General features: G+C 41.4%; 1 protein-coding gene across 8 annotated transcripts in view; it reads left to right on the forward strand.

Annotated features, from left to right (window-relative positions):
* Positions 1–23,927, forward strand: part of LOC113119347 (triple functional domain protein-like) — a 115,379-nt gene that overhangs the window by 88,766 nt on the left and 2,686 nt on the right. For 3 of the 8 annotated variants that reach the window (XM_026288757.1, XM_026288761.1, XM_026288763.1), the window contains 23 exons: positions 10,640–10,883; positions 10,968–11,263; positions 11,351–11,521; positions 14,329–14,424; positions 14,512–14,660; positions 14,745–14,811; positions 14,902–15,005; positions 15,133–15,202; positions 15,292–15,381; positions 15,581–15,673; positions 15,769–15,819; positions 16,314–16,391; positions 16,483–16,674; positions 16,763–16,943; positions 17,303–18,072; positions 20,257–20,504; positions 20,634–20,778; positions 20,883–20,910; positions 20,995–21,157; positions 21,760–21,881; positions 21,960–22,038; positions 22,118–22,318; positions 22,410–22,548. In XM_026288757.1, coding sequence (XP_026144542.1) covers positions 10,640–10,883; positions 10,968–11,263; positions 11,351–11,521; positions 14,329–14,424; positions 14,512–14,660; positions 14,745–14,811; positions 14,902–15,005; positions 15,133–15,202; positions 15,292–15,381; positions 15,581–15,673; positions 15,769–15,819; positions 16,314–16,391; positions 16,483–16,674; positions 16,763–16,943; positions 17,303–18,072; positions 20,257–20,504; positions 20,634–20,778; positions 20,883–20,910; positions 20,995–21,157; positions 21,760–21,881; positions 21,960–22,038; positions 22,118–22,318; positions 22,410–22,548 — 3,777 coding nt within the window. Of the gene's footprint in view, positions 1–10,639; positions 10,884–10,967; positions 11,264–11,350; positions 11,522–14,328; positions 14,425–14,511; positions 14,661–14,744; positions 14,812–14,901; positions 15,006–15,132; positions 15,203–15,291; positions 15,382–15,580; positions 15,674–15,768; positions 15,820–16,313; positions 16,392–16,482; positions 16,675–16,762; positions 16,944–17,302; positions 18,073–20,256; positions 20,505–20,633; positions 20,779–20,882; positions 20,911–20,994; positions 21,158–21,759; positions 21,882–21,959; positions 22,039–22,117; positions 22,319–22,409; positions 22,549–23,927 lie in introns of those variants that run through there. The other 5 variants (XM_026288758.1, XM_026288760.1, XM_026288759.1 and 2 more) reach the window with 5 other exon arrangements.

Here is a 23,927-nt window from a genome sequence, read left to right on the forward strand (position 1 = left end):
TCAGATCATAACAACACTTTAAACCAGCATTTAAATCTCCATAGAGAAAGTGATACTTGCAGAAGTGTCCCATGTGAGTGTGGCGTGAGATCGGCGTCGAGCTTGTGAGCTTTGCGCGTTGAAACAGCCATGTGCCATGAAACGGAGGCCATGTGACGCGCGTGCACGCTGCGCTTGGCGTGAGCGTGGAGCACGTGGTCCTTTGTTCTGTCCTCGCGCGGTATTTGAAAGGTTCAACAAACATTGTTCCAGAGTTCGTCTTCCTTGCGTGGAGAGGCGAATAGTTTAATAAACTTAGTAAAGAAAAGAAAAGAAAACGAACGAAACGAAAGCTTCCAAAGGAGCCATTAAAATGGCTTTTTCTCTCAGCCCCTGTGCTGAGGGGGTTCGCGCTATGAGCGCGGCCTACGGCCGCGCGGAAGCAACGTTGGAGAGCAGCGTGTCCGAGAACGGAGAAGAGAAAGAAGAGCAAAAAAAAAAAAGGGTGGACCTTGTTTGGTCAATTCTTATAGCTTGAAATAGTTCACGCCCATTTTCGAGGGAGCATCCAATGAATGTCCGCGATCTGAAGCGGAGGGAAAGTTCCTTTGTCTCGGTTGAGACAAACCCCTGATGATTTAGGGCCTGTCCGATTTCATCAGGAATATTAAAGCAAGTTCATTATTCCAGATTAAATACATTTTTCATTACTTTGCTCTAGATAAATGGGTCTGTCAAAGCATGACGATTAGAACAAGACTAGACATAATATATATATGACCAAAGATCTAATTTTTAGATCGAATTACACATTTAAAGATTTGTTTAACACATGATAACACTGCAGATGTTGGGAAACATCTAAATGTACCAAAAGGGAATACGTAATACATTTATAAAACATGAAAACAGAAAGTTAATGAATACATTCCATAGAATGCATTGTTCAAAAGAAGCCAGTGACTTGGCTTCTCTCCTGTCCTGTGTGGTCGTAAACTTTACGACCTGCAAAAGTGGGGGTTGCAGAAGCATGGCTCTCTTTGAGGAAGTTAAAGTGAGGAAAGACATTTCCTAAAGTATAAGCTTGCAACTTATACTCTTCACATAACAAGGATTAACCATTTTATGCAATCCATAAACATAATTAAAATACATATTAATAATAAAATGAAAGTAAGGAACTTATACGAAAAGTTCCTTTGTCTCCAGTGTTGGAAGAATTTGGGTTGGGGGTTTTCGTTTCTTCTTTGAAGCTCGCATGGGCATCGTAAATAGTTTAAGTCCAGCCAGGCTGGCATTTAGTACCAACAGTCTGAATTTATAAAACAGAATTTAACCCATGAATCGCTGACCTGCATATCTGTTACATCTCCCCCTTTCGTCAGATGAAGTCCCTGTGTGGACATCATCGGACGGCAATCATCAGGATGGGCAGATGAAAGGTGAATCGTGATGGTCATGTAGCAGGTGGGTCATGATGGCAGGTGGTTCCTGAAGCTGAGGACTCCCCTTGATGAGGTTCGGTGTTGTCTTTGACTTGGCACCCCCTTTCCGGGGATTCCATCGGGGACCTCCAGCCACAGTTGTCGTGAGTTTGGCTGTAGAGGTTTGCATCTCGTTGAGTATCCTGTATAGGATGAAGGTCACGCCAAGAGTCAGGGTGGGACCAATGACGGTGAAGATGCACCGTGCAGTGTCGGCAGCAGTCCAGGCTAGGACCGCAGATGACTGGTTCAGAATGGGCTGTCGAGACAGTGCTTGGAGGGCTGTATCGACAGGAGTAATGTCAATGTGTTGGGTGGTACCTTTCAGTACTTGGTCCAGCAGGTTGGCACGGGTGGCGGTGTCATGCTGGTCGTAGGTCAGCATAGCTGAGCGCACAGGAGTGTTGACGAGCCATCTGTTACCCACAATCTCTGCTTGCGTTTCTGTGACTTGTGTACGAGGCTTGGCTTCGGCAGGGCAGCGCGTATCGCTGACCCAGGGTTGCAGCTCGCAGATTCCTTCAGAGTTGTGTCTGAGGAAGGGTTTGCTAAGGCAGAGATAATGAATGTCTTTGGTTAAAGTACACATGTGCATGTTTGGGGCCAGGTACAGCTGTGTGTTGCTGTCGTGGTAGGCCACCACATTTGGAATGTGTGTTTTGGTGTGGGTGTTGCTCTTCCACATCCTGACACTGACAATGTCTTTAGGTCTGTAGACTTGGTTTGACTCGCTGATGAGTTGGTTCAGGAGCACGTTCACTTCTCTCTGTTTGGGGTTTACGTGCCGTAGGAAGGCGCTATCCAGAGAGTTGGCCAGGTGCATTCGTAGCAGGTCAGCTGGCATGGTGATGGTGTAAGACAGCACAGTTAACACAAGGCTTAAGGGTATCATGTATGGTGGGGTTTTACTCGTGGTTAGGCTGTCTTTGGAGGAGCTAACCTCCCACAGCATGTCTGTTGTTAACGCTGTAAACAGCTGAGTCTGGGTAAAGTCCTTCTGGAAGACAGTAAACAGTGGTTTCAAGGAGTTTACAGTCTGGTTCGCTGCATTGACACTGGACATAACAATGTTAAACATTCTGGCGGCAGCAGCAGCGGCTCTAAGCAAAGCTCCCGGGAACTGTTTGGAGCGGTGGTGGTGTCCACCTAACTCCATTTGTGTAACCGTCACTTTCTCATGTTGGCTGAACAGGTGTTTGACATCGGCCTCAGTGTGAGTGAGGGAGTCCTCTCTCCATCGGAACCTTGTACAGCTGTATTCGGTTACAGTGCTGGGGTAGTGTGCCCTGTCATCGGTAGTCAGGAGTCTCAGCGGTTTTCTCGGTGGCAGCTGTCCTCTCTTTGGCTGACAGCACGGCACGGCAAACCACAGCAGCATCCTGGTACAGATAATAGGGAGAGAGAGAGAGAAAGGGGAGAAAGAAACAAACAAGGCCTGTCTTTGGTTGGACAGGACAGTCTCTTTGCTTCGTGGGCGGCGACTGGGTTTAGCTCGCCCTCGCCCATGTTTTGCCACATCTTGCTGCTGGCATGACGCTTGCCTCAGTGTTGTGTCAGTGGCTCTGGTGCTGCGTGGTGCAGCACATGCTGCGTCATGGAAATATATTGGCAGTATCCCCCTTTTGCTCCGTGGCATTACACGCCCTGGCATTGTGATGTCAGACGGTGCACAACCCACAATATTGTTCTGTGCACGCAGCATGGTTTGTGTATCATGCAGTGGTCTGGGGCTTTGGTTGTCAGTGACTGTAGACTGGTTGCCAGGGTGGATGGAGGGGTCTGAGAGGTGGTAAATCAAAGTCATTATCAAGGTTTCAGAAGCCTGCATGTCCGCTATGTTGGTCTGTGTAGACAACGGAGCCTGCGTAAGCGATTCTGAGGTAGGCAGTTTAGCTAGTAAAGTTCTTGTGCTGTGTGTAATCACTTCAACCTTGAATGTGGGTGGGTGGGTTGGGAGTGACCACAGAATGTTGTTTAGTGTGCCAGTTTTGGCAAGGGTGTCAGTGTGATCTTTAAAGTCCTCGTCTAGACTTGGTAACTTTGAGTGTCCTTTTACCTTCTTCCAGTACACGATCACATTGTGTGTTTTTGTGATGTTATCACATTGCTGGAACAGGTGTTGGTGTTTGACATGCTTGTTTGCAAGTGTGAGTCCGAGTTCCACACATTCAGGTGAGGATTGGAAGAAACCCAGCGTGTGGTGTAAGGTTTGACCACCTTGCAGGTTGAGCCGAACAGCGACCCCTTTGGTGTAAGCTGGTACCACCGTACCCTGTTTGTTGACTAAGGTACAGAGGCTTGAACTTGGGCCTGTTGTTAGGGCGTTGTACTCATGGCTGGCTGCTGGGGTTCCCGTGACCTCTGTGACCTGACCGTCTGGCTCTGTGGGAGTTCCCGTGACCTCTGCGACCTGACAGTCTGGCTCTAGCAACCTGTGTGGCTGGAGAGAAAGAGGTTCTCGCACTTGAGCAAAGTCTTTTAGCTGTTTGAAGTTCAGAAAAGGGTCAAAGTGTTCTAGCAGGTCTTTGTCGATGAGCAATGTATGAGTGTTCATTGGTGGGACATACATGGGATGTATTAGACTCATCGGAACGAATGTCAGGTGAATGGAAACAACCTGTTCAAACTGGATGTCATCCTGTCTGTACACCTGTACATTCAGTTCATAAGTTTGAGGTGTAAGAGTTCGATCTTGTCTCTTAGCTTCAAATTGGAGTCTTTTGAAAAGGTAAGATGAGATCACCGTCAGGTTTAATCCTGTGTCGATCAGGTCTTCCCTGTTGACTCCTTTTTGACCCACCCCCTTTTTGACAGGGCTGCCCAGGAATGTTGGCACTAGGGCAGGTGGGACGATCGGTGGGTGATGAGGACCGGTCTTGTGTAGCTCGCTGCGAAGGCGGGTAGTCAAAACAGCATTTTCTGGTACCTTGTGTTTGTGGTACCTGGTGTGAGGACCTGTGCTGTCTCGTTCAGGGTGTGCAGGTGTTGACTGTGGAGCTTGGGTGTTGCTGTCACCTTGTGCTGTGACAGGGTTGTCAGTGACTGTGGTGTTGTAGAGCGCCATCTAGGGTTAACTCCAAGCAGTGCTCAGAGACAGAGACGTTGGGGTTTTTCACAGTCTTTTCACAAATAGTCTTTTGCTTGGTGCAAGCTTTGTGGGCTAAGTTCCGTAACTCTTGTGTAGTCCTGTTACGGGGACACGCTGGGACTCTGAGATGAAAACTCCAACTGGCATGTAGGTTTGGGAGGAACAGAGTTTTTAAGTTGAAATCCTGTTCCATACCTGGTTCGTTGCATGCTCCGAAGTAGGTGTTTCGTAGCGGACTACAGAAAGTCTGTGGGTTTTCAAATCGGCCCTGTTTGAGGTCCATAGCAATAAGGAGCCCATGATCTGAGTTTGGATCAGAGAATTCAAGAATCAAAGTCTGTAGCAGTTGCTGGTAGTACGCTTTGACAGTCTCTGGTTGACGATCCAGAAAGCAATGCACATCACGGCTGGCCGTGATTTTTAACAGGTACAATGTGTTCACATCTGTCACGTTGGCGACAGTTTGCAAATGAAAGTCAATGGCTTGTAAAGAAGCATGAACATCATGTCCTCCTGCAGGATCTGGAATGAATGTAGAGATGCTTCTGGCTAGCTTGTGAAGTTCTCTGTGAGCAGTGCAGGGTTTGGTGACATGCGTTCTCTGGAAGGGTTCTCTTCCCTCCGTTATTGACAGATGTTCTTGTAAGCTGGCTGGTGATTTCCTTAGAAGGGAGACTACACCCCCTTTTCCAGCTCTGGGTTCTTGGCTGAAAGGGTTGGAGTGGCGGCCCGGGAGAAATTTTGTGGGGTGCGTTTCTCCGATCCAGCCACTCTGTAATCTGTGAGATTGTCTCAGTTCTGTGTGAACAGTGTCAAGTTCATCTTGGAGCTCGTCTCTCTGCAGAGTAAGCTTGTTGAATTTAGCTTGGGCCGCTTGCAAGTGTGTTTTGCAGGCCCAGGTTTTATAGTCTTTTTCTTTCAGTTCAGTCTCTGCTCTTTTTAGGAGAGCGTCGCCTTGCTGGAGTTTTTTGTTGAGTTCTTTTCTGGCTTCTCTCTCCAGCTGTTCTCTTTGATCTGTGTCGAGGCGAAGATCTTGCAGGGCATTGTGAAGTCTTTCAACTCCTTTCTGTAGCTCTGGATCTGTGTCGTCCTCTTTCTCGCGCTGGTTCTGGGTCTCGAGGAGAAGCTGATCAAGATGACTCTGGGTTGGGGCCTGGTCCTTCCAGGCCTCCTCCGCGATGTTGCTCCGTTCACTGAGCGGTGCCTGGGCGACGAGAATGGGAACTAGGCTTCCGAAGATCCTGGCGAGTTCTCTGTAGTAGTCGCTTTGGTTTGGATCGCGTGCCATCAGTTCATCTAGCTCGGTGTCTAGTTGCTCTGGGTGCTGCAGGTTAATGGCATCCTTGGGCAGGAAGGGGGTCGTCACTGCTTTCAACCATGTCGAGAGGTGGCCCCCGTGGACTGCTGGACTGGATGCCTGGAACATCCTGATTCTCTGTCGGTGAGAGAAGCACAGCACACACACACAAAAAGACCAATGCAAGTTCGTTCTACGTTTAACGAGCTATATTCATACGGGCTGTGCCGTTTATGAGACTTTTGGGGCTGACTGATGCAAACAGTCAGACAGTTAAGTAGCCAATTAACTTGGGTCAACGAAGGACCTGAAATGGAGATTTGACAGGCAGTAGCCTAGCGGGTCGTGTGATGACACCGGCTGCTGGTGGTCGCTCTACTATTTAACTTCGTTGGTGGCTCCCAGGTTACTGTCTCTATGTGAAATGAAAGAAACAAATCACAACAGAACAGGTGGTAGAAAAAGATCAAAGTGAAACACAACACTTGAAATGAGATGAAAACAATAGAAACACAACGTGTTAGTGAGAATAAGGAGGCCTAAGCCTACTGCTAGGTTTTAAGATAGGGCCAACAGGTGAGTGGGCTATCTGGGTAGGAAACCTAGAAATATGGGGTGGCTTAAAGAAGCAAAAGGGTCAGAACACTTAAAATATATCCGGGGGAATATCTAATATTCTGTGGCTTATAATAAGTGGGTAGGTTTTATCACTTTTGGTTCACCTGGTTGAATTGAAGTCATTCAGGTGGGAACCAGTGGCTTGGTCAACCTCCCCGGTGCTCCCCAAACACTGAACCGCAGTGTCCCCGGTCCTCCGTTACTCTGGCGTGTCGCAGGAAAGCACGGCTTGTGACTTTTAGCACAACCTTTGGAGTGCCAAAATTGCTGATGTCTCTTGAGACAAGAGGGACCGAGTTTCACTCGCAGCCAGTATCGGTAACACCGGTCGGGCAGCCTTGCTCACTGGAAACCTGAGATGACTGTCCAATCACCAAGGGAGTTCTACAATCAAATACACAAAGGATGAACAAAGGAAACTTAAAGTTAATTAAGGTTTGGTTTGTTTAACATCAATTGAGTAACTATATATGTAGAGAGGAAAGGTAACAGCTTTACCTAATAATAATAAAACAAATGAATTATGATAATAATGGTAATTATCAAAATAACCTAAGTCAAAAGAGAGAAGAAAAATAATAAACATCAAATTAAAAGACAGGAATGAAACAAGGGAGAAGGAGTAGCTGGTTTTCACCACAAGGGGGGGAAAGTACTGCTTCTCTGTCTTTAACCTGCTGAGCAGAAAACTTAATTCAAATTAAAAATTCAAAACTGGTTTAAATCAAAATTTAAATAAGCATGTATGAATTAAAAAGGAAAATCTGAATAATATCCTATAATAACCATTGATAGCTTGTAAGTTATCATTAATGATCATGAAATTAATCAAACAGTGTGAGATTAATCAAAGAGGGTAAAAGTGGACATGCAATTCAAGCAGAATGGAAAAGACAGAGGTCTGTTAGTCGATTTAACAGGAGACTGCCACTAGATGGCTTACCTTCTAAGTAGGTCAATCAGTGGTTGACCTGAAACATCTAGATTTCCACTATTAAACAATTACATTTTAATTCAAATCATGTTTGAACTAAACTCAAAGTAAATGTGAACAGTCAAAGGCAGGGAACATTCTTTTGTTTCCCTGTAATAATATTCGCACGAGCAAAGCTGTAAATGCAAATAATTATCGAGAATTTAGACATCCAATTCAAATATACATCACAGGGGATTATAAATTAGCAATCAGAGCGCATTATCTGAAATGGCCACAGGTTGGCAGCTTTGCACTCATGCAAGCTGGAATCAGAAAGCAGGGTGTACCCTGAAATTTCTAACCCACACGTTCCCTCTAGTGTTTAGATAGAGGAATTACAATTTCAATAGGACTTAGAATTTATCTGATCGTTTGTCAGGCTGATTTTCTGCATCAAAAATCACAAGTAACAAACCAAAGGTTTTAATCTCTGAGGTGCTATATTAACATAGGTTGAAGAAGGATCCGTTCACTTCCAAAACACAAATGTAACAAAAACAGGAATTTTCCAACTGTTGACTCCAATAGACATTTATCAAAATAGCACTTATGATTTAAATGTTTTAGGTTTAAAATCGGGTAGCTAAGCCAATTCTAGACCAGGAGTTTTTATCGTTTATTTTTTTGAATATCATGTGGTTTACCATGAATTCAATAACGATATTTAATAACAAGGCCTTTTTTACTGAATCAGAGGAACATCGCTCATGTTCAGATTTACATGTTGCAACTAATAAAAGATTTCTTCATCTTTTAATTATTCATATTAAAATGTTCTCACTGTAAAAAGATTTTGGTCTTTCTTAACAGGATACTTTTAACATTATACTGCAGTTTACTTTCATTAAAAATAACAGTGACTATACTGTTAAGTTTCTATGAATACCTAGGTGCTACTGACCAGCTTTTTGCCTCAGTCAGTTAGGAGTGAGTTCGCGTCTTGCGACTTATCTCACAAGTAACGTTACATAATTTCATAGCGGACGTGCAGAAATTATTAAAAACCATATACACAGATTGATTGCTCACAAAACGAAGTTTGAAATAGCCGCGTTCCTCCACCAAAATATGTAACAACAATGAGTTTTACATAGTAATTAACTCAAATGATATATAGGGAATTTGAATAATTAATCAAGAATTTGATTAATATATATCTCAGATGACAGTTACATTTAATTTTATTGATTATGAAAAATAGCTCAATTGCCAATACCAATACTAATCACAGGGCACTGTAATTTACTCATTAATATGTCAATATTACATTCTTCATATCAATTATTGTGATATCTCTTACTGTAAATTATTGCAGATCAAACCGTGGTATGTCCAGCACACCACTATAGACCTATCAATTTTCAATAAAGTTATCACGCCTTATAATTCAAGGAAAAGTATTCTCTGGCCATGAAAATATTATCCTATCCTTATGATAAATTTAGTTTCTAAATTTAGAGCTTGTAGCTAAAGACCAAAACATTTCAGTGACTCGTAATGTGAGTGGGGTGGAGTCCAAAGCCAATCATTTTATATATGGGTTTTTAATAATTCAACTAGTAATACATCAAACTACAAATCACACAGAGTAAATATGCGTACGAAAATACAGACAATAAACATTTAAGACATAACGGAATCCAAATAAAAGAGAGAGAGAGAGAGAGAGCGAGAGAGAGAGAGAGAGAGAGAGAGAGAGAGAGAGAGAGAGAGGGAGAAGTGGAGAAAGCGAGAGAGATCACAGAATGAGCTCAGGTATGAAAATCAGTCAGTAAACCTTAGTGGAACCAACAACAAATCAGATCATAACAACACTTTAAACCAGCATTTAAATCTCCATAGAGAAAGTGATACTTGCAGAAGTGTCCCATGTGAGTGTGGCGTGAGATCGGCGTCGAGCTTGTGAGCTTTGCGCGTTGAAACAGCCATGTGCCATGAAACGGAGGCCATGTGACGCGCGTGCACGCTGCGCTTGGCGTGAGCGTGGAGCACGTGGTCCTTTGTTCTGTCCTCGCGCGGTATTTGAAAGGTTCAACAAACATTGTTCCAGAGTTCGTCTTCCTTGCGTGGAGAGGCGAATAGTTTAATAAACTTAGTAAAGAAAAGAAAAGAAAACGAACGAAACGAAAGCTTCCAAAGGAGCCATTAAAATGGCTTTTTCTCTCAGCCCCTGTGCTGAGGGGGTTCGCGCTATGAGCGCGGCCTACGGCCGCGCGGAAGCAACGTTGGAGAGCAGCGTGTCCGAGAACGGAGAAGAGAAAGAAGAGCAAAAAAAAAAAAGGGTGGACCTTGTTTGGTCAATTCTTATAGCTTGAAATAGTTCACGCCCATTTTCGAGGGAGCATCCAATGAATGTCCGCGATCTGAAGCGGAGGGAAAGTTCCTTTGTCTCGGTTGAGACAAACCCCTGATGATTTAGGGCCTGTCCGATTTCATCAGGAATATTAAAGCAAGTTCATTATTCCAGATTAAATACATTTTTCATTACTTTGCTCTAGATAAATGGGTCTGTCAAAGCATGACGATTAGAACAAGACTAGACATAATATATATATGACCAAAGATCTAATTTTTAGATCGAATTACACATTTAAAGATTTGTTTAACACATGATAACACTGCAGATGTTGGGAAACATCTAAATGTACCAAAAGGGAATACGTAATACATTTATAAAACATGAAAACAGAAAGTTAATGAATACATTCCATAGAATGCATTGTTCAAAAGAAGCCAGTGACTTGGCTTCTCTCCTGTCCTGTGTGGTCGTAAACTTTACGACCTGCAAAAGTGGGGGTTGCAGAAGCATGGCTCTCTTTGAGGAAGTTAAAGTGAGGAAAGACATTTCCTAAAGTATAAGCTTGCAACTTATACTCTTCACATAACAAGGATTAACCATTTTATGCAATCCATAAACATAATTAAAATACATATTAATAATAAAATGAAAGTAAGGAACTTATACGAAAAGTTCCTTTGTCTCCAGTGTTGGAAGAATTTGGGTTGGGGGTTTTCGTTTCTTCTTTGAAGCTCGCATGGGCATCGTAAATAGTTTAAGTCCAGCCAGGCTGGCATTTAGTACCAACAGTCTGAATTTATAAAACAGAATTTAACCCATGAATCGCTGACCTGCATATCTGTTACACCCTCTATGTTAAAACATGGCTCTTTTGTTGAATCTTTATGTTTCTCTTCAGTTGTCAGGTGGTTGTGAGCTCACAGTGGTCATCCATGACTTCATGGCCGGTAACAGTAATGAACTGACAGTGCGAAGGGGACAGACGGTGGAGGTACTAGAGAGGCTCCACGATAAGCCGGACTGGTGCTTGGTGCGGACCACTGACCGTTCCCCTGCCCTGGAGGGCCTGGTTCCCTGTGCCATGCTCTGTATCGCCCACTCCCGCAGCAGCATAGAGATGGAGGGCATCTTTAACCACAAAGGTGGGCAAATGTCCGAAATGCTTCCTAATAATCCACACAAACCTGTGTCAGATAATAATCACAAGCTTTTCTGTATTTCTCCAGACGCGCTTTCTGTGTGCAGCAACGATGCCATCCTGCCAGGCTCCTCTGCCACCCTGCAGCCAGGTCATGTGATGGGCTCCCAGAGTTCCCCTGGGCCCAAACGCACTGGCAACACATTACGGAAATGGCTAACCAGCCCTGTAAGGAGACTCAGCAGTGGTAAAGCTGACGGCCACGTGAAGAAACTGGCGCACAAACACAAGAAGAGCCGTGACGTCAGAAAGAGCGCAGACGCAGGCTCGCAGAAAGACTCTGACGACAGCGCAGCCACACCACAGGATGAGACTCTGGAAGAGGTTTGAATATTGTTCATATACTTTTATTCATACTTTTTATATAGAATATATAGTCTAATATATGGTTTTGTCCCTGATCCTCCACAGAGGGTGCGGAACGAGGGTCTGAGCAGTGGGACTCTCTCCAAATCCTCGTCGTCAGGAATGCAGAGTTGTGGAGAGGAAGAGGGAGAGGAAGGAGCTGATACTGTGCCACTTCCTCCACCCATGGCCATCCAGCAGCACAGCCTCCTCCAGCCGGACGCACAGGATGACAAGGTGAGCCGGCACATGACAGAGGAGGGGGGTTGGTACGAGTGAGAGTCACTAGTTTAGATTTCTTTCTTTCTTTCTTCTTTCTTTTCTTCTTCTTTTTTTTTTTTTACCACCAAGCGTTACCACCTCAATCCTGTTAGATATCCTCAAATCAGTTCTGTGTGCGCCCGCTTTAAATAATATCTCCTCCTGGGATATACAGTTTTCCAGTTCTAGCTCAGTTCCTATTCACTACAATTCAAGTATTGTTTTTCTAATTATTTTTAAAACTGGAATGGGAATCTTGTGTCATATTGACCCCATCACACCTTGCAATAACATGCGACTTTTAAGACTAGATCATTTTGGAGATGATCATAAATGGATTCTGGTCACATTTATTGAGCTGGAAATGTGTCACAGATCAGATTATTTTTTTTGATAAGCTAGAAAAAAAATATTTAAAGCTCATTCACAATGGTGTGAAGCGTTTTTGATATATGTGTACATATACGCAGCTCGTAACACGTCTTTATATGCTTTGCACACTTTTATTGTGTGCGAGAATGGAGCGTGGGTATCGAATTGAGCTCTATTTCATTTCTAATTCTTGTGGTTTAAAACTGTTTGAACATGTAAATTGGCAAATTAATCTGCGAATCATGTGCGTGCCAGATCAGAGCAATCTTTCATTTACATATTTAACATGAAATCGTCAAATTGCTATTCCTTATCAACCGCATACAATAAATAAGAACAATCATTAACACGCAATAAATAACAAAGTGTGATATCTATACACATTTTTCCAAGAACGTTCTTGCGAGCCCGTAGCACTTGGTCAATGGCCCGGTAGTCGGTCGCAATCCGTTGGTTGGGGACTTAAAAGTATTTAAATTAATAAATTATTCTTAATATATTAAAATAACCGCACCGAATTGAAATAAAGATCAACAAAATAAATTTTATTCTGGTTCCCTAGTGTAAGATGTCAACACTACTAGGTTTTTTTTATATATAAGAAATTGAAAACAAGCAGTTTTGTCAGAATTACTATAGAAACACTTCTCCTACATTGGGGGAAGGAGGATCCTTCAAATATTGTGTTGGGCAGCGGGAGGCTTTCGAGTCAACAAGGTTGAAAACCACTGGTCTACATACAATCTGAACATGAAATGCATGTTAATGCCAGCCTAAGAGATAGAGAGAGAGTCTGTTTTTAAAAGGCTACGGTAGGATGAAATGCAGGAGTTAAAGCTGGTCTCATCGCTGCCCAAGAACAGCTTGTGACACTAATTTGTTTTTCTCTTTTGTTTTGTTTGGGCTGTATTGTTTGCCATAGCATTACGTTGATTTGTGTCCTATCTTTGTTTTATCTCAGTTCCCATACCTCTCCATCTGACTCCTCCCTTTCTGGTCTCCCTCCTTTCATATCACTTTTCATTGCTTTCTTTTCCCATAACCCCCGGCTTATCAAAGGATCCAAGAACCCCCTTCTTTCTACTTTTAGTTGCTGTGTTTTTTGGTTCTTGTTTTCTTTTCTTTTTTTGCTAGAGTTTTAGAAGCAGACCACTTTGAAGTACTAGTGTTCTTTTAGAAGCGAATTCCTCGTTTTGGTTTGATTCCGTTATTGCACTTTCATCCAGACAAGACTCTTTCTGTTGTTTAAATCTTTCTGATTTAAACTTGGAACTTCAAAATGCCCTTAATCATCCTTTTCATTTTTTTCTATCTTCTAATCTTTTTTTTTTTTTACTTGTTTTATGTTGTTGTATATATTTAGTCCCACCTTTAATAGATTTTTCTTCTAACGTGCTGGTTTATGACTGGGTTCCTCAAAGACTTTCAAATGCAGAGTATAAAGGCACATGTGGTGTTAGAAGTACGTGTGCAGGTCTATGCAAATGTGAACTTCAGGGGGCCGCGATTCTGTAGAAAGAGGGTCATGTGCCTTACAATGTCTCTGAAACTCAGAGACCACCCTCACTCTTTACACCTCTAACCAACCCTCCAAACACCGCCCATTCACACCCCTCCCCCCTCCCTTCTGTGCTTATCCCCTCATTATTCACTTTGCTGTCTGATTGGCCTATAAAAGCTAAGCAGACCTGAGGCCACACCCAGACACAAATTGGAAAGTCTGGAAGGCACAGCAAGGGTGAGACTTTCTGCTGGATTTCCCTCTATTTCTATTTGATGAATGTTTCTGATTGCCAGTTTACGAACCTAAAGTACAGAAAGCCACCGCCTATCTCAGGTGTCGAGCATCAAGCTTTTGTGAACCTAAAGTCTGTCATTTAATTTTTTTATCATCCATATGAATTTAAGACCCCATGAAATGCAGCAGATTTCTTTGTTGTTTTGAAATATTTCCTATTTTGGTCCGTTTGGTTGCAAGGTAAAGACTGCACATTTGATGTGTGCTAAAGAGTATGTTAATATATTGATATCGCATGAAATTGTTTTGGCCGTTTTAAAGCCTTTTTGATTTCATGGGGACTTTTTTTTTTTTATGAATCATTGGTTGAAATCAAAATATCTCCTGTTTGCAAATGCAGATTTTGTATGTTCACAATGGTGTGAAGCCAGACTCATCATCATAATATTAGCGTTAGTTACAGATGCATTTAACATAAGGCTGAGAATCTATTATAACTTCTGTAATAAAAACAAAAAACTGCATAAATGTCCTTAAGGTCAAAGAGAATCAGCTAAATCCTAAATCCATGCCTGAATGAATCGCGATTACAGTTTAGCTCCACATGGTTCATATTTCCTCTGTGTCATTCAGTCTGGCTTTCTTCCCTCTTTCACTGTCTTTATTTGCGCAGACCTCTTCCCGTCACTCGGTCCGACCCTCCAGTTCTGAAACCCCCAGCGCTGCAGAGCTAGTCAGTGCCATTGAGGAGCTGGTCAAAAGCAAAATGGTAAGTGCACAGATATATATATATATCTCATATAATGCTACAATATACCCATCATATTATTTGGTCTGATTTCTCATGTCCACATAGGGTCTGGAGGACAGACCCAGCTCTTTGTCTGTGGAGCATGGGGACAGCAGCAGCCCCTCTTTCAACCCATCTGATAACTCCCTCCTCTCTTCCTCCTCTCCGATCGATGAGATAGAGGAACGCAAGACTGGCTTCCACAAGAGACGGCAGTATGTCATCACACTCTTCTCTCTCTGTTATTTTGCTCATTTATTGTCAGAGTCTATAAGAAGTGTCCCCTTTCCTCTTCTTAGTTTCGTACTGCTGGAACTCATCGAGACCGAGAGGGACTATGTGAGAGATCTCAGTCTGGTCGTGGAGGTAAATGAAGGGTGTTCACTGGATGCTGAGATAGAGGGTGTGATCATGTGACTAGATCTGAAGCACGCACTTGTGTTGTGTGTCTGGCAGGGCTACATGACCAGGATGAGGGAGGATGGAGTTCCAGATGATATGAAAGGAAAAGACAAAATAGTTTTTGGAAACATTCAGCAGATATACGACTGGCACAAAGAGTAAGTATCTAGTCTGTAAAGTATTATATTTTCAGTTATTTTTAAATGATGGGCATTGATGGGGGGAAAAATCAGCAAGTTTATTACAAATCTTGAAGAGATTTTTTATTAATCCTTAATGTTTCAGTTTCTTTCTGGGAGAGCTTGAGAAGTGCCTTGAGGATCCTGACCGGCTGGGCCCTCTCTTCGTCAAACATGTACAATTTTAAGCTTTTTTTAGGCACATAAACTTACTTTTTCTGTTATATGATATTGTACATGCTAATGAACTCATCATGCCTTTCAGGAGCGGAGACTGCACATGTACATTGTTTACTGCCAGAACAAACCTAAATCTGAGCACATTGTCTCAGAGTATATCGACACCTATTTTGAGGTGTGTAACTGAAGTCTTGGAACATCATGTCTGCCCATTATAGAGCTTGCATTTCCTTATGAAATTTATTTTGGATTTATGTCAGTATACCACCAGATAGAAATCACATAGAACGTAATGAAAGCTTTATTATGTGAGATTGAATAAATGCATTATATAGAAGCATCAAGATCTGTTTGTTTTTGACCCTCTCTTGCAGGATCTGAAGCAGCGTCTGGGTCACAGGCTTCAGATCACTGATCTGCTCATTAAACCGGTGCAGAGAATCATGAAGTACCAGCTGCTGCTCAAGGTTTGTCCATCTGGTCCAGTGCATCTCATTGTTCTGGCCCTATTGACAGAGTAATCATGATTCTGATGTCTCTGCTTTGGTTTATTTCTTTCCAGGATTTCCTCAGATTTTCCAAAAAAGTTGGAATTGATTCAGTAGATTTGGAGGTTAGTTTTTTTCTATACTATATACTGCAATTCAAAAGTTTGGGATTAACATTTTTTTTTTCCTATTGTAATTTGCTTAAAAAATGCATTGTAAAATATTATTGCAATTTAAAATATTATTTATTCCTGTGAATGCAAAGCTGAATTTTCAGGGCCATTACTCCAGTCTTCAGTCACATGTTCCTTCAGAAACAATTCTAATATGCAGATTTGCAGCTCAAGAAATATTTCTTATTACTGTCAACTTTGAAAACAGCCTTAATAACAGCTTTATATATTTTTTCTTTGATGAATAGAAAGTTTAAAAGTAGAAATCTGTATTTTGTTAAAATAATAAATATCTTTACAGTCGCTTTAAATCAAGTTAATGTGTCTTTGTCAAATAAATAAAATGCATTGACCCAAACTTCAATGTGTTTATGTATATTTTTATATTGTTTATTGATTGATTGGTTGTCTTATGTACTTATACTGAAGTTTTTGATATGTTGTAGAGAGCCCTTGAGGTCATGTGCATTGTACCAAAAAGATGCAACGACATGATGAATGTTGGTCGACTCCAGGGATTTGATGTAAGCCTGCTGTGACCTTTTTCATCAGTAGATTATTATCAAGAATAATTGTGGAGTTTTACATGTGAATCGGTCTCTCTGTCCTTCACAGGGAAAGATCATTGCTCAGGGGCGTCTCCTCCTGCAGGACACCTTCATGGTGGCTGAACCGGATGGTGGCCTGCTGAACAGAACGAAGGAGAGAAGAGTCTTCCTTTTTGAGCAGATTGTTATCTTCAGTGAACCTTTAGATAAAAAGAGAGGCTTCTTGATGCCTGGTTACCTGTACAAATACAGCATCAAGGTACAGGCATCCTCGTCTTGTGCCAGATTCTGTGATAAATATAAAATTGTATAAAGACGATCAAAACATTCTGTTTGTATGTGTGTAGGTGAGCTGTCTGGGGCTTGAGGATAGTGTGGATGGAGACCCATGTAAATTCACACTGACCTCCAGAACGTCCAATGGCAGCAAAGAGGCCTTTATTCTGCACTCAAGCCACCCTGGAGTCCGACAAGTCTGGATGCTGCAGATCAGCCAAATCCTGGAGAGCCAACGCAATTTCCTCAATGGTACAGCCACCAGCAATTCTTTTAAGTGTATATAAGTCTTTAAATGATCTAGAAATTATCTTCAGATTGAAATAATCAAGTGTTGTGTACATGTCAAGTTAGTTAGAATCTGAGGGTGCAAAAAAATCAAAATACTGAGTAAATCAAATCTGAAGTTGTCCAAATGAATTCTTAGCAATGCATATATTTTATCAAAAATTAAGTTTTGATATATTAACGGTAGGAAATTCACAAAATATCTTCATGGAACATGATCTTTACTTAATATCTTAATTATTTTTTGCATAAAACAAAATTCGATAATTTTGACCCATACTATGTACTGTTATGCTCATGTGCAAATTTTTTGTCCTCACTAGATGTCTTACCTCCTGTAGCGCTTACATCTCCTATAGACTACCAGAGGAACCATGTCGAGGGGCCTGGTGTCTCAGGCAGCATACAGGCTGGAGGTAGCGGGGGTCAGGTCATGGTCTCTGGAGGAGGTGGAGGGGCCCCGGCTGGGTCGGGTTCCCGCTCGCGCCCCTCCCGTATCCCCCAGCCCTCGCGCTTGCCTCAGCCACTCCGTCATCACTCTCCCGCCATGGGGCCCGGACCCCACGAGCCTGACGGCCCCGACAAAATATCAGGTATGTCCCCGAGACCTCTCTCCAGGGGTCCCTCACCCTCTTGCACCACAGAGCCTGATCCAAAGGTGAAGGTTCCTGCAAGCCCTCACCCTAAACAGACGGACTCTACAGAAAACGCTTCCAAAGAGAGCAGAGATGGAGTCAGCACAGTCCAGATCCCTCGGGCCACCGTGGCCCCGCTAGCACTGGTCAAGCCCAGACCTGGAACGGTCTCGCCCATGGCCTCCCCATTAGCAACACATGCTTTCAAAGACTCCATCCCACCCTGCAGTCCTGGGCCAAAGACAGGCGGAAGCTCCAACTCATTCTGGAGCTCTGTTCCCGCGTCCCCCGCCAGCAGGCCTGGTTCCTTTACTTTCCCCGGGGAAGCATGTGACACACTGGGACGGCAAAACCAGAACCAAAGCCACCGGCATTCCACCCACAGTAAGGACGCAGACCGAATGAGTACCTGCTCTTCTGCCAGTGAGCAATCTGTCCAGTCCACTCAGAGCAACGGGGTAAGAGACACACTCCTGCCCCGGTCAACCGCAGCGCTTCAGCTCAACTCTGCTCCTGTCTTCTCTCATGAATGACTCTCTAACTCACCTGGATTCTGTCTGATTTCTGCCTCTCCTAACCTGGTTTCTACTCTGTGGACTTCCAACAGATCCTTAACTCTGCATCTCAGAATTCTAACATAGTTCTGCTTCTGGCCAGATACTAACTGTTTATGGAGTTGTAAAACAAGAACCAGGTTTTTCCCTTCCTAAAAAAATAAGCTCTTAACTTCAAGCTTTCTTTGTGGTGTGTACAAAACAATCAGCTTTTCCTAAAGACTAAACGTATGGTCACGTTTACTGTTGTTTTCTGAATATTCATGGGTGAAATATAGTCATTTCAATAGGAATCACCACGAGTGGAAATCTTGCATCAGGTTGAAAGATTTCTGGACACCGATTTCTTAAAGAGGTAGTACTCACCCTCATGGCATTCCAAACCCTTAAAACCTTTGTTCATCCTCGGAACACAAATTAAGATATTTTTGTTGAAATCCGAGATTTCTGACCTTCCATGGACAGCAACGTACCTACCACATTCAAGGCTCAGAAAGGTAGTAAGGACATTGTTAAAATACTCTGTGAAATCAATGCTTTAACTGTAATGTTATGAAGCTATGAGAATACTTCTGTGCTAAAAGTAAAAAAAAAGAATGATTTTATTCAACAATTCTTCTCTTCCATGCCAGTTTTTGATGCACATTCATGAGAATACGACGAAAAATGCCCAGCACATCCAGGGTTCTATGTCAGAACGCACGTCGAAGACTGACTTGGAAGAGAAGAATTTGTTGAATCAAGTCGCTATTTTTTGTTTTCTTTGTGCACAAAAGTATTTTGTTAGCTTCATAATATTAAGGTTAATAGTCCATTGATGCCACATGGGCTATTTTAACAATGTCCTTTCTACCTATCTGTGCCTTGAACAGTGAGGGTCAGAAAGCTCTCGGATTTCATCAAAAATATCTTAAATTGGGTTATGAAGATGAACAAGGGTCTTACGGGTTTGGAAAGACATGAGGGAGAGTAATTAATTAAAGAATTTTAGGGTGAACTGTCCCTTTAATGGTTCAAATTAGTCACTTGGATTTGCTACATTGCTCACAGCAAGCTGCTTGATTTGAAAGTGACTTCTGTGTGAGCTTTGCTTCATAAATTCATTCACTAAACTATTGACAATGGACACTGTTTTTTTTTTTCTCTTTCTTTGTCCATAAAATTTAGCTAATGTGACTGCATCTTAACACTGTTAATTGTACAAACCTAATGCAGGAAACATCTGGATGTTTTGATTCTGTCTATCATGTGACCTGCTTCCGAATTTGAGATCTTTTTAACAGGCTACTGTGACTAACATGGGTTCTTGTCTCACTTTCTTTTCTGTTTCTTATCTTTTCTTTGACAATTCTTGTTAATAATGCATGTTTTCAATGCAGTGCACTTGCAGGGTTAATCAAAAGCTGTCAATCAAAAGTAGTAAATATTATTGTGCATGGGAGTTATTATGGAATGTTTTGCTGTCTAATAACACAAAATGAAATCCAAAACATACATTTATTATGAATATACTAACCCTCATGTTCTGTTTGGGTTCTGAGAGACCTCAAGGCTCTAGTTTGTTACAACTGAAGTATCAAGCTCAACTGTTTCCAAATATAACGAAGACTGATTTCGCCTTGATAAAACACTTCAAATGTCCTCCATAACAAATATTGCAATGTTTCTATGGGAGAGACCCGAAAACATATAATCAATTATTAAACGGTTACTTAAATTAAAGATTAAATAAGAATTTCCACATTATCATTTTCTGAGTGTTTACTTTTATAATAAATTATTGTTTTTCTTTATAGTAAAATTAACCATAAACAGAATGTTACTAAAAATAATGACCTTTATTTAAAATAAGTAAATAATATGTACTTAACACTGCAATTTACTGGGTTTTGGGTAGGTCAACCGGACATATTACAATATTTTTTTAAGAGGACGAAAGAAGCTATTTTCTAACTTTTTTTAAACACAGAACATGAGGGTTAATAAGTAAACCCCCAGGAAAACCCAAAGTGTTGTACACTAAAGGTATTTGTGTTAAAGGTATAAGGTGTCTGTAAGACCTGTATTTGTCTTCCTGTCCGTCCACAGAGTGAAAGCAGCAGCAGCAGTAATATCTCCACCATGTTGGTGACTCAGGACTATGTGGCTCTGAAAGAGGATGAGATAAATGTAGGTCAAGGGGAGGTGGTGCAGATCTTGGCCTCCAATCAGCAGAATATGTTCTTGGTGTTTCGCGCCGCTACTGACCAATGCCCAGCCGCCGAGGGCTGGATCCCTGGATACGTGCTGGGCCACACCTCCGCCATTATCCCTGATGTACCAGAGGGGACCATTAAGTAAGAGCTCACCTCTTAACCATTTACATAACACATCCTGCTATAAAATCAAGTGGTTATTTAGTGTTTATCATCTGTCGGATATTTGTGTTGTCATCATTATTTTTAACATAATGGGTTACTTTCCAGCAGGAAATCATCATCATCATGGCATACAACCCTCCGTATCCGTAAGAAGTCAGAGAAAAGAGAGAAGGAAAATAAAAAGGAGACCAAGCTTGAAAATGGATACAGGAAATCCAGAGAGGGACTAACCAACAAGGTCTCTGTAAAGGTAACACTAATGAAAACACAACCAAATCTGTCTCTAAGGTTATTTTCTGGAAAAATCCCTCCGAAAAGAAATGTATTCTCAAAACTTTGTTTTCCATTTTGCAGCTTCTAAATCCCAGTTATATCTATGATGGTAAGTTTAAAATATTGATTAAGTGCATCATTCTGTTTGTTTCGAATTATAAATAAGGGGTTGACATAGATCTTTTTCCTCCAGTTCCCCCGGAGATCCTCGTCCCGCTGAGCGATGTGACCTGTGATAAAGGGGAGTGTGTCACTCTGAGGTGGAAAGTGTGTGGCCGCCCCAAAGCCACAGTCACATGGAAGGGACCCGATCAGAAAACACTCACCAACAACGGCCACTTTAGCATAGCATACAGGTGTGAACAAACAGACAAGCTTATTTCACACAGTATATGTATATCAGCACAGCATATGTTATAATTTTGTTAATATACATTTATTTACTACTGTATTTTCCGGACTATAAGTCGCAATTCTTTTCATAGTTTGGCTGGTCCTGCGACTTATAGTCAGGTGCGACTTATTTATCAAAATTAATTTAACTTGAACCGAGAGAAATAAACCAAGAGAAAACATTACCGTGTACAGCCGCAAGAGGGCGCTCTATACTGCTCTGTGCTCCTGTAGTCTACCCCTGAAATCATAGAGCGTCCTCTCGCGGCTGTAGATTTATAGTCCAGTGCGACTTATGTTTTTTTCCTCGTCATGACGTATTTTTGGACTGATGTGACTTGTAATTAGGTGCAACTTATAGTCCGAAAAAAACGGTACTTTATTTTAAGGACCTCAGTAAACTTTTGTTAATTTATGTAATAAGATAACTAGTACTTTGATTTTTCTTCTGCATGCAAAAACAAAATATTAAGATTTATCTTTTTGTAGTTATTAAACACATTTTTTGCTAATCAAATGGTTTTGTTTTCTGCATAAATCATTATTTCTTTCCGCTGCATCGCAGTGAGACTGGCGAGGCCACTCTTCGTATCGTAGGCGTGACCTCGGAGGATGATGGCATGTACACCTGCATTGCAACAAATGACATAGGCAGTGTGACATCATCAGCCAGTCTCAGAGTGTTGGGTAAGAATGTGTCCACCTGGGGTTTTAAAGATTTATTTGTGCGAAGGCTATGAACTTAAACGGGACTGTTTTTCACAGGAACTACTAGTGATGGAACCCGGGTCATGTGGAAAGACAACTTTGAGTCCTTCTACACTGAGGTAGCAGAGCTGGGCAGGTGAGACACATGGGAATTTATACACTCATATGGATTCCCCTATAAAATTGTAATTGTGTTAATGTTGTTTCTCTCTTAGGGGAAGGTTCTCTGTAGTAAAACGCTGTGACCAGAGGGGATCAAAGCGCACCGTCGCGGTCAAGTTTGTGAATAAGAAGCTCATGAAGCGAGACCAGGTCACCCATGAGTTCAGCGTCCTACAGAGACTCCAGCACCCTCACCTAGTCAGACTACTGGACACCTTTGAGACCTCCAGCAGCTATGCACTAGTCCTCGAGATGTGAGAGCTCACAAACACACACTTTAATATGAGAATGGACTGTGTCACACTCAGATATGTTTGTGACCATGTGTACTGTGTGACTGCCCAGGTCTGATCAGGGCCGTCTACTGGACTACATTGTGAGCTGGGGGAACCTCACTGAGGAAAAAGTGGCCTTTTACCTCCGGGATATTTTAGAAGCTTTGCAATACCTGCACAACTGCAGAATAGTTCATCTGGATTTAAAGGTCAGTGTTACATACCTAATATTATATGTCACTTTATAATAAATGTTTATAAAATTGTCCCTTTTAATTTATTAATATAGAAAATATACAGCATCAGTAAATATGTTTAATCAAATCATGAATAAATGAAATCATAAAAAATAAATTCATAATTAATAAAATATACTAATTAAAAATAACAAATTAAAATAAATAATAAAGGAAATATAAAACATTAATAAATATAATTAAACAATAAATTTAAGCTAAAACATTTTTTATAATAAATTATGAAAAAAGTATGTGGTTTAATAAATTTTTTTCTTCTGAACGCTTGCATGATTACATTTTTTTTTGTGAAGCACATTGATTGTCTATTGAATCTGCTATATATAAAAAGTATGCCTCAAATTAAAAAAAATAAATTGTTTTATATTTTATTTATTTTAAACAACATGCTTTCTTAAAAGGTTTTATGTCTTTAAATGAATTTTTAAAGCACTGCTGCAGCAATACACCTTTAGATGGATGTTTTTGAACAAAAGGATGTTGTTCTATTTGGGCAATTCTTAAAGGGATAGTTCACCCCAAAATACACATTCTGTCATTAAATACTTACCTTCATGTTGTTTCAAACACTTATGACCATTGTTCATCTTCGGAACACAAATTAAGATATTTTTAATATCTGACAGCTCTCTGACCCTGCATAGACAGCAGCACAACTGCAATGTTCCCAGTCCCAGAAACGCAGCATGGACATCAGTAAAACAGTCCATGTGACATCAGTAGCTCAACTTGAGTTTTACGCGGCTACCATAATACTTTTTGTGTGGTTTTTTAAAATAATTTATAATTATTAAATAATTTTAAATAATATAATTTATTCAACAATTCTTCTCCCTAAGTTACCATCTTCCAGCATCTTGGAAAGTACCACAATGCACATTCACAACCTAATAAGAGCTGTGCTCCTATGTTAAGGAGTAAATGCATACATGCTGAATGTACACAAGTTGATATTCTGGGGAAAGTGCGTAAATGCATTGTGGTACTCTCCAAAATGGCGGAAGACAGTAACTCAGGGAGAAGAATGGTTGAATGAATTGTTATTTTTGTTATCTTTGTGCATAAAAAGTATTCTCGTAGCTTTGCAAAATTGAAGTTGAGTGACTGATGTCATCCGGATTGTTTTATCGATATCCTTTGTACGTTTCTGGGACTGTGAACATTGAAGTTGTGTTGCTGTCTTTGCAGGGTCAGAGAGCTCAAATTTGATAAAAAATATCTTATTTTGTGTTCCGAAGATTAACGAAGGTGTTAGGGGTTTGGAAACGACATGAGAGTGAGAAATTAATGGTGAAATTTTCATTTTTGGGTGAACTGTCCCTTTAAGAAAT

Source organism: Carassius auratus, chromosome 19 (assembly GCF_003368295.1).
Source record: "Carassius auratus strain Wakin chromosome 19, ASM336829v1, whole genome shotgun sequence".
NCBI lineage: Eukaryota > Metazoa > Chordata > Actinopteri > Cypriniformes > Cyprinidae > Carassius > Carassius auratus.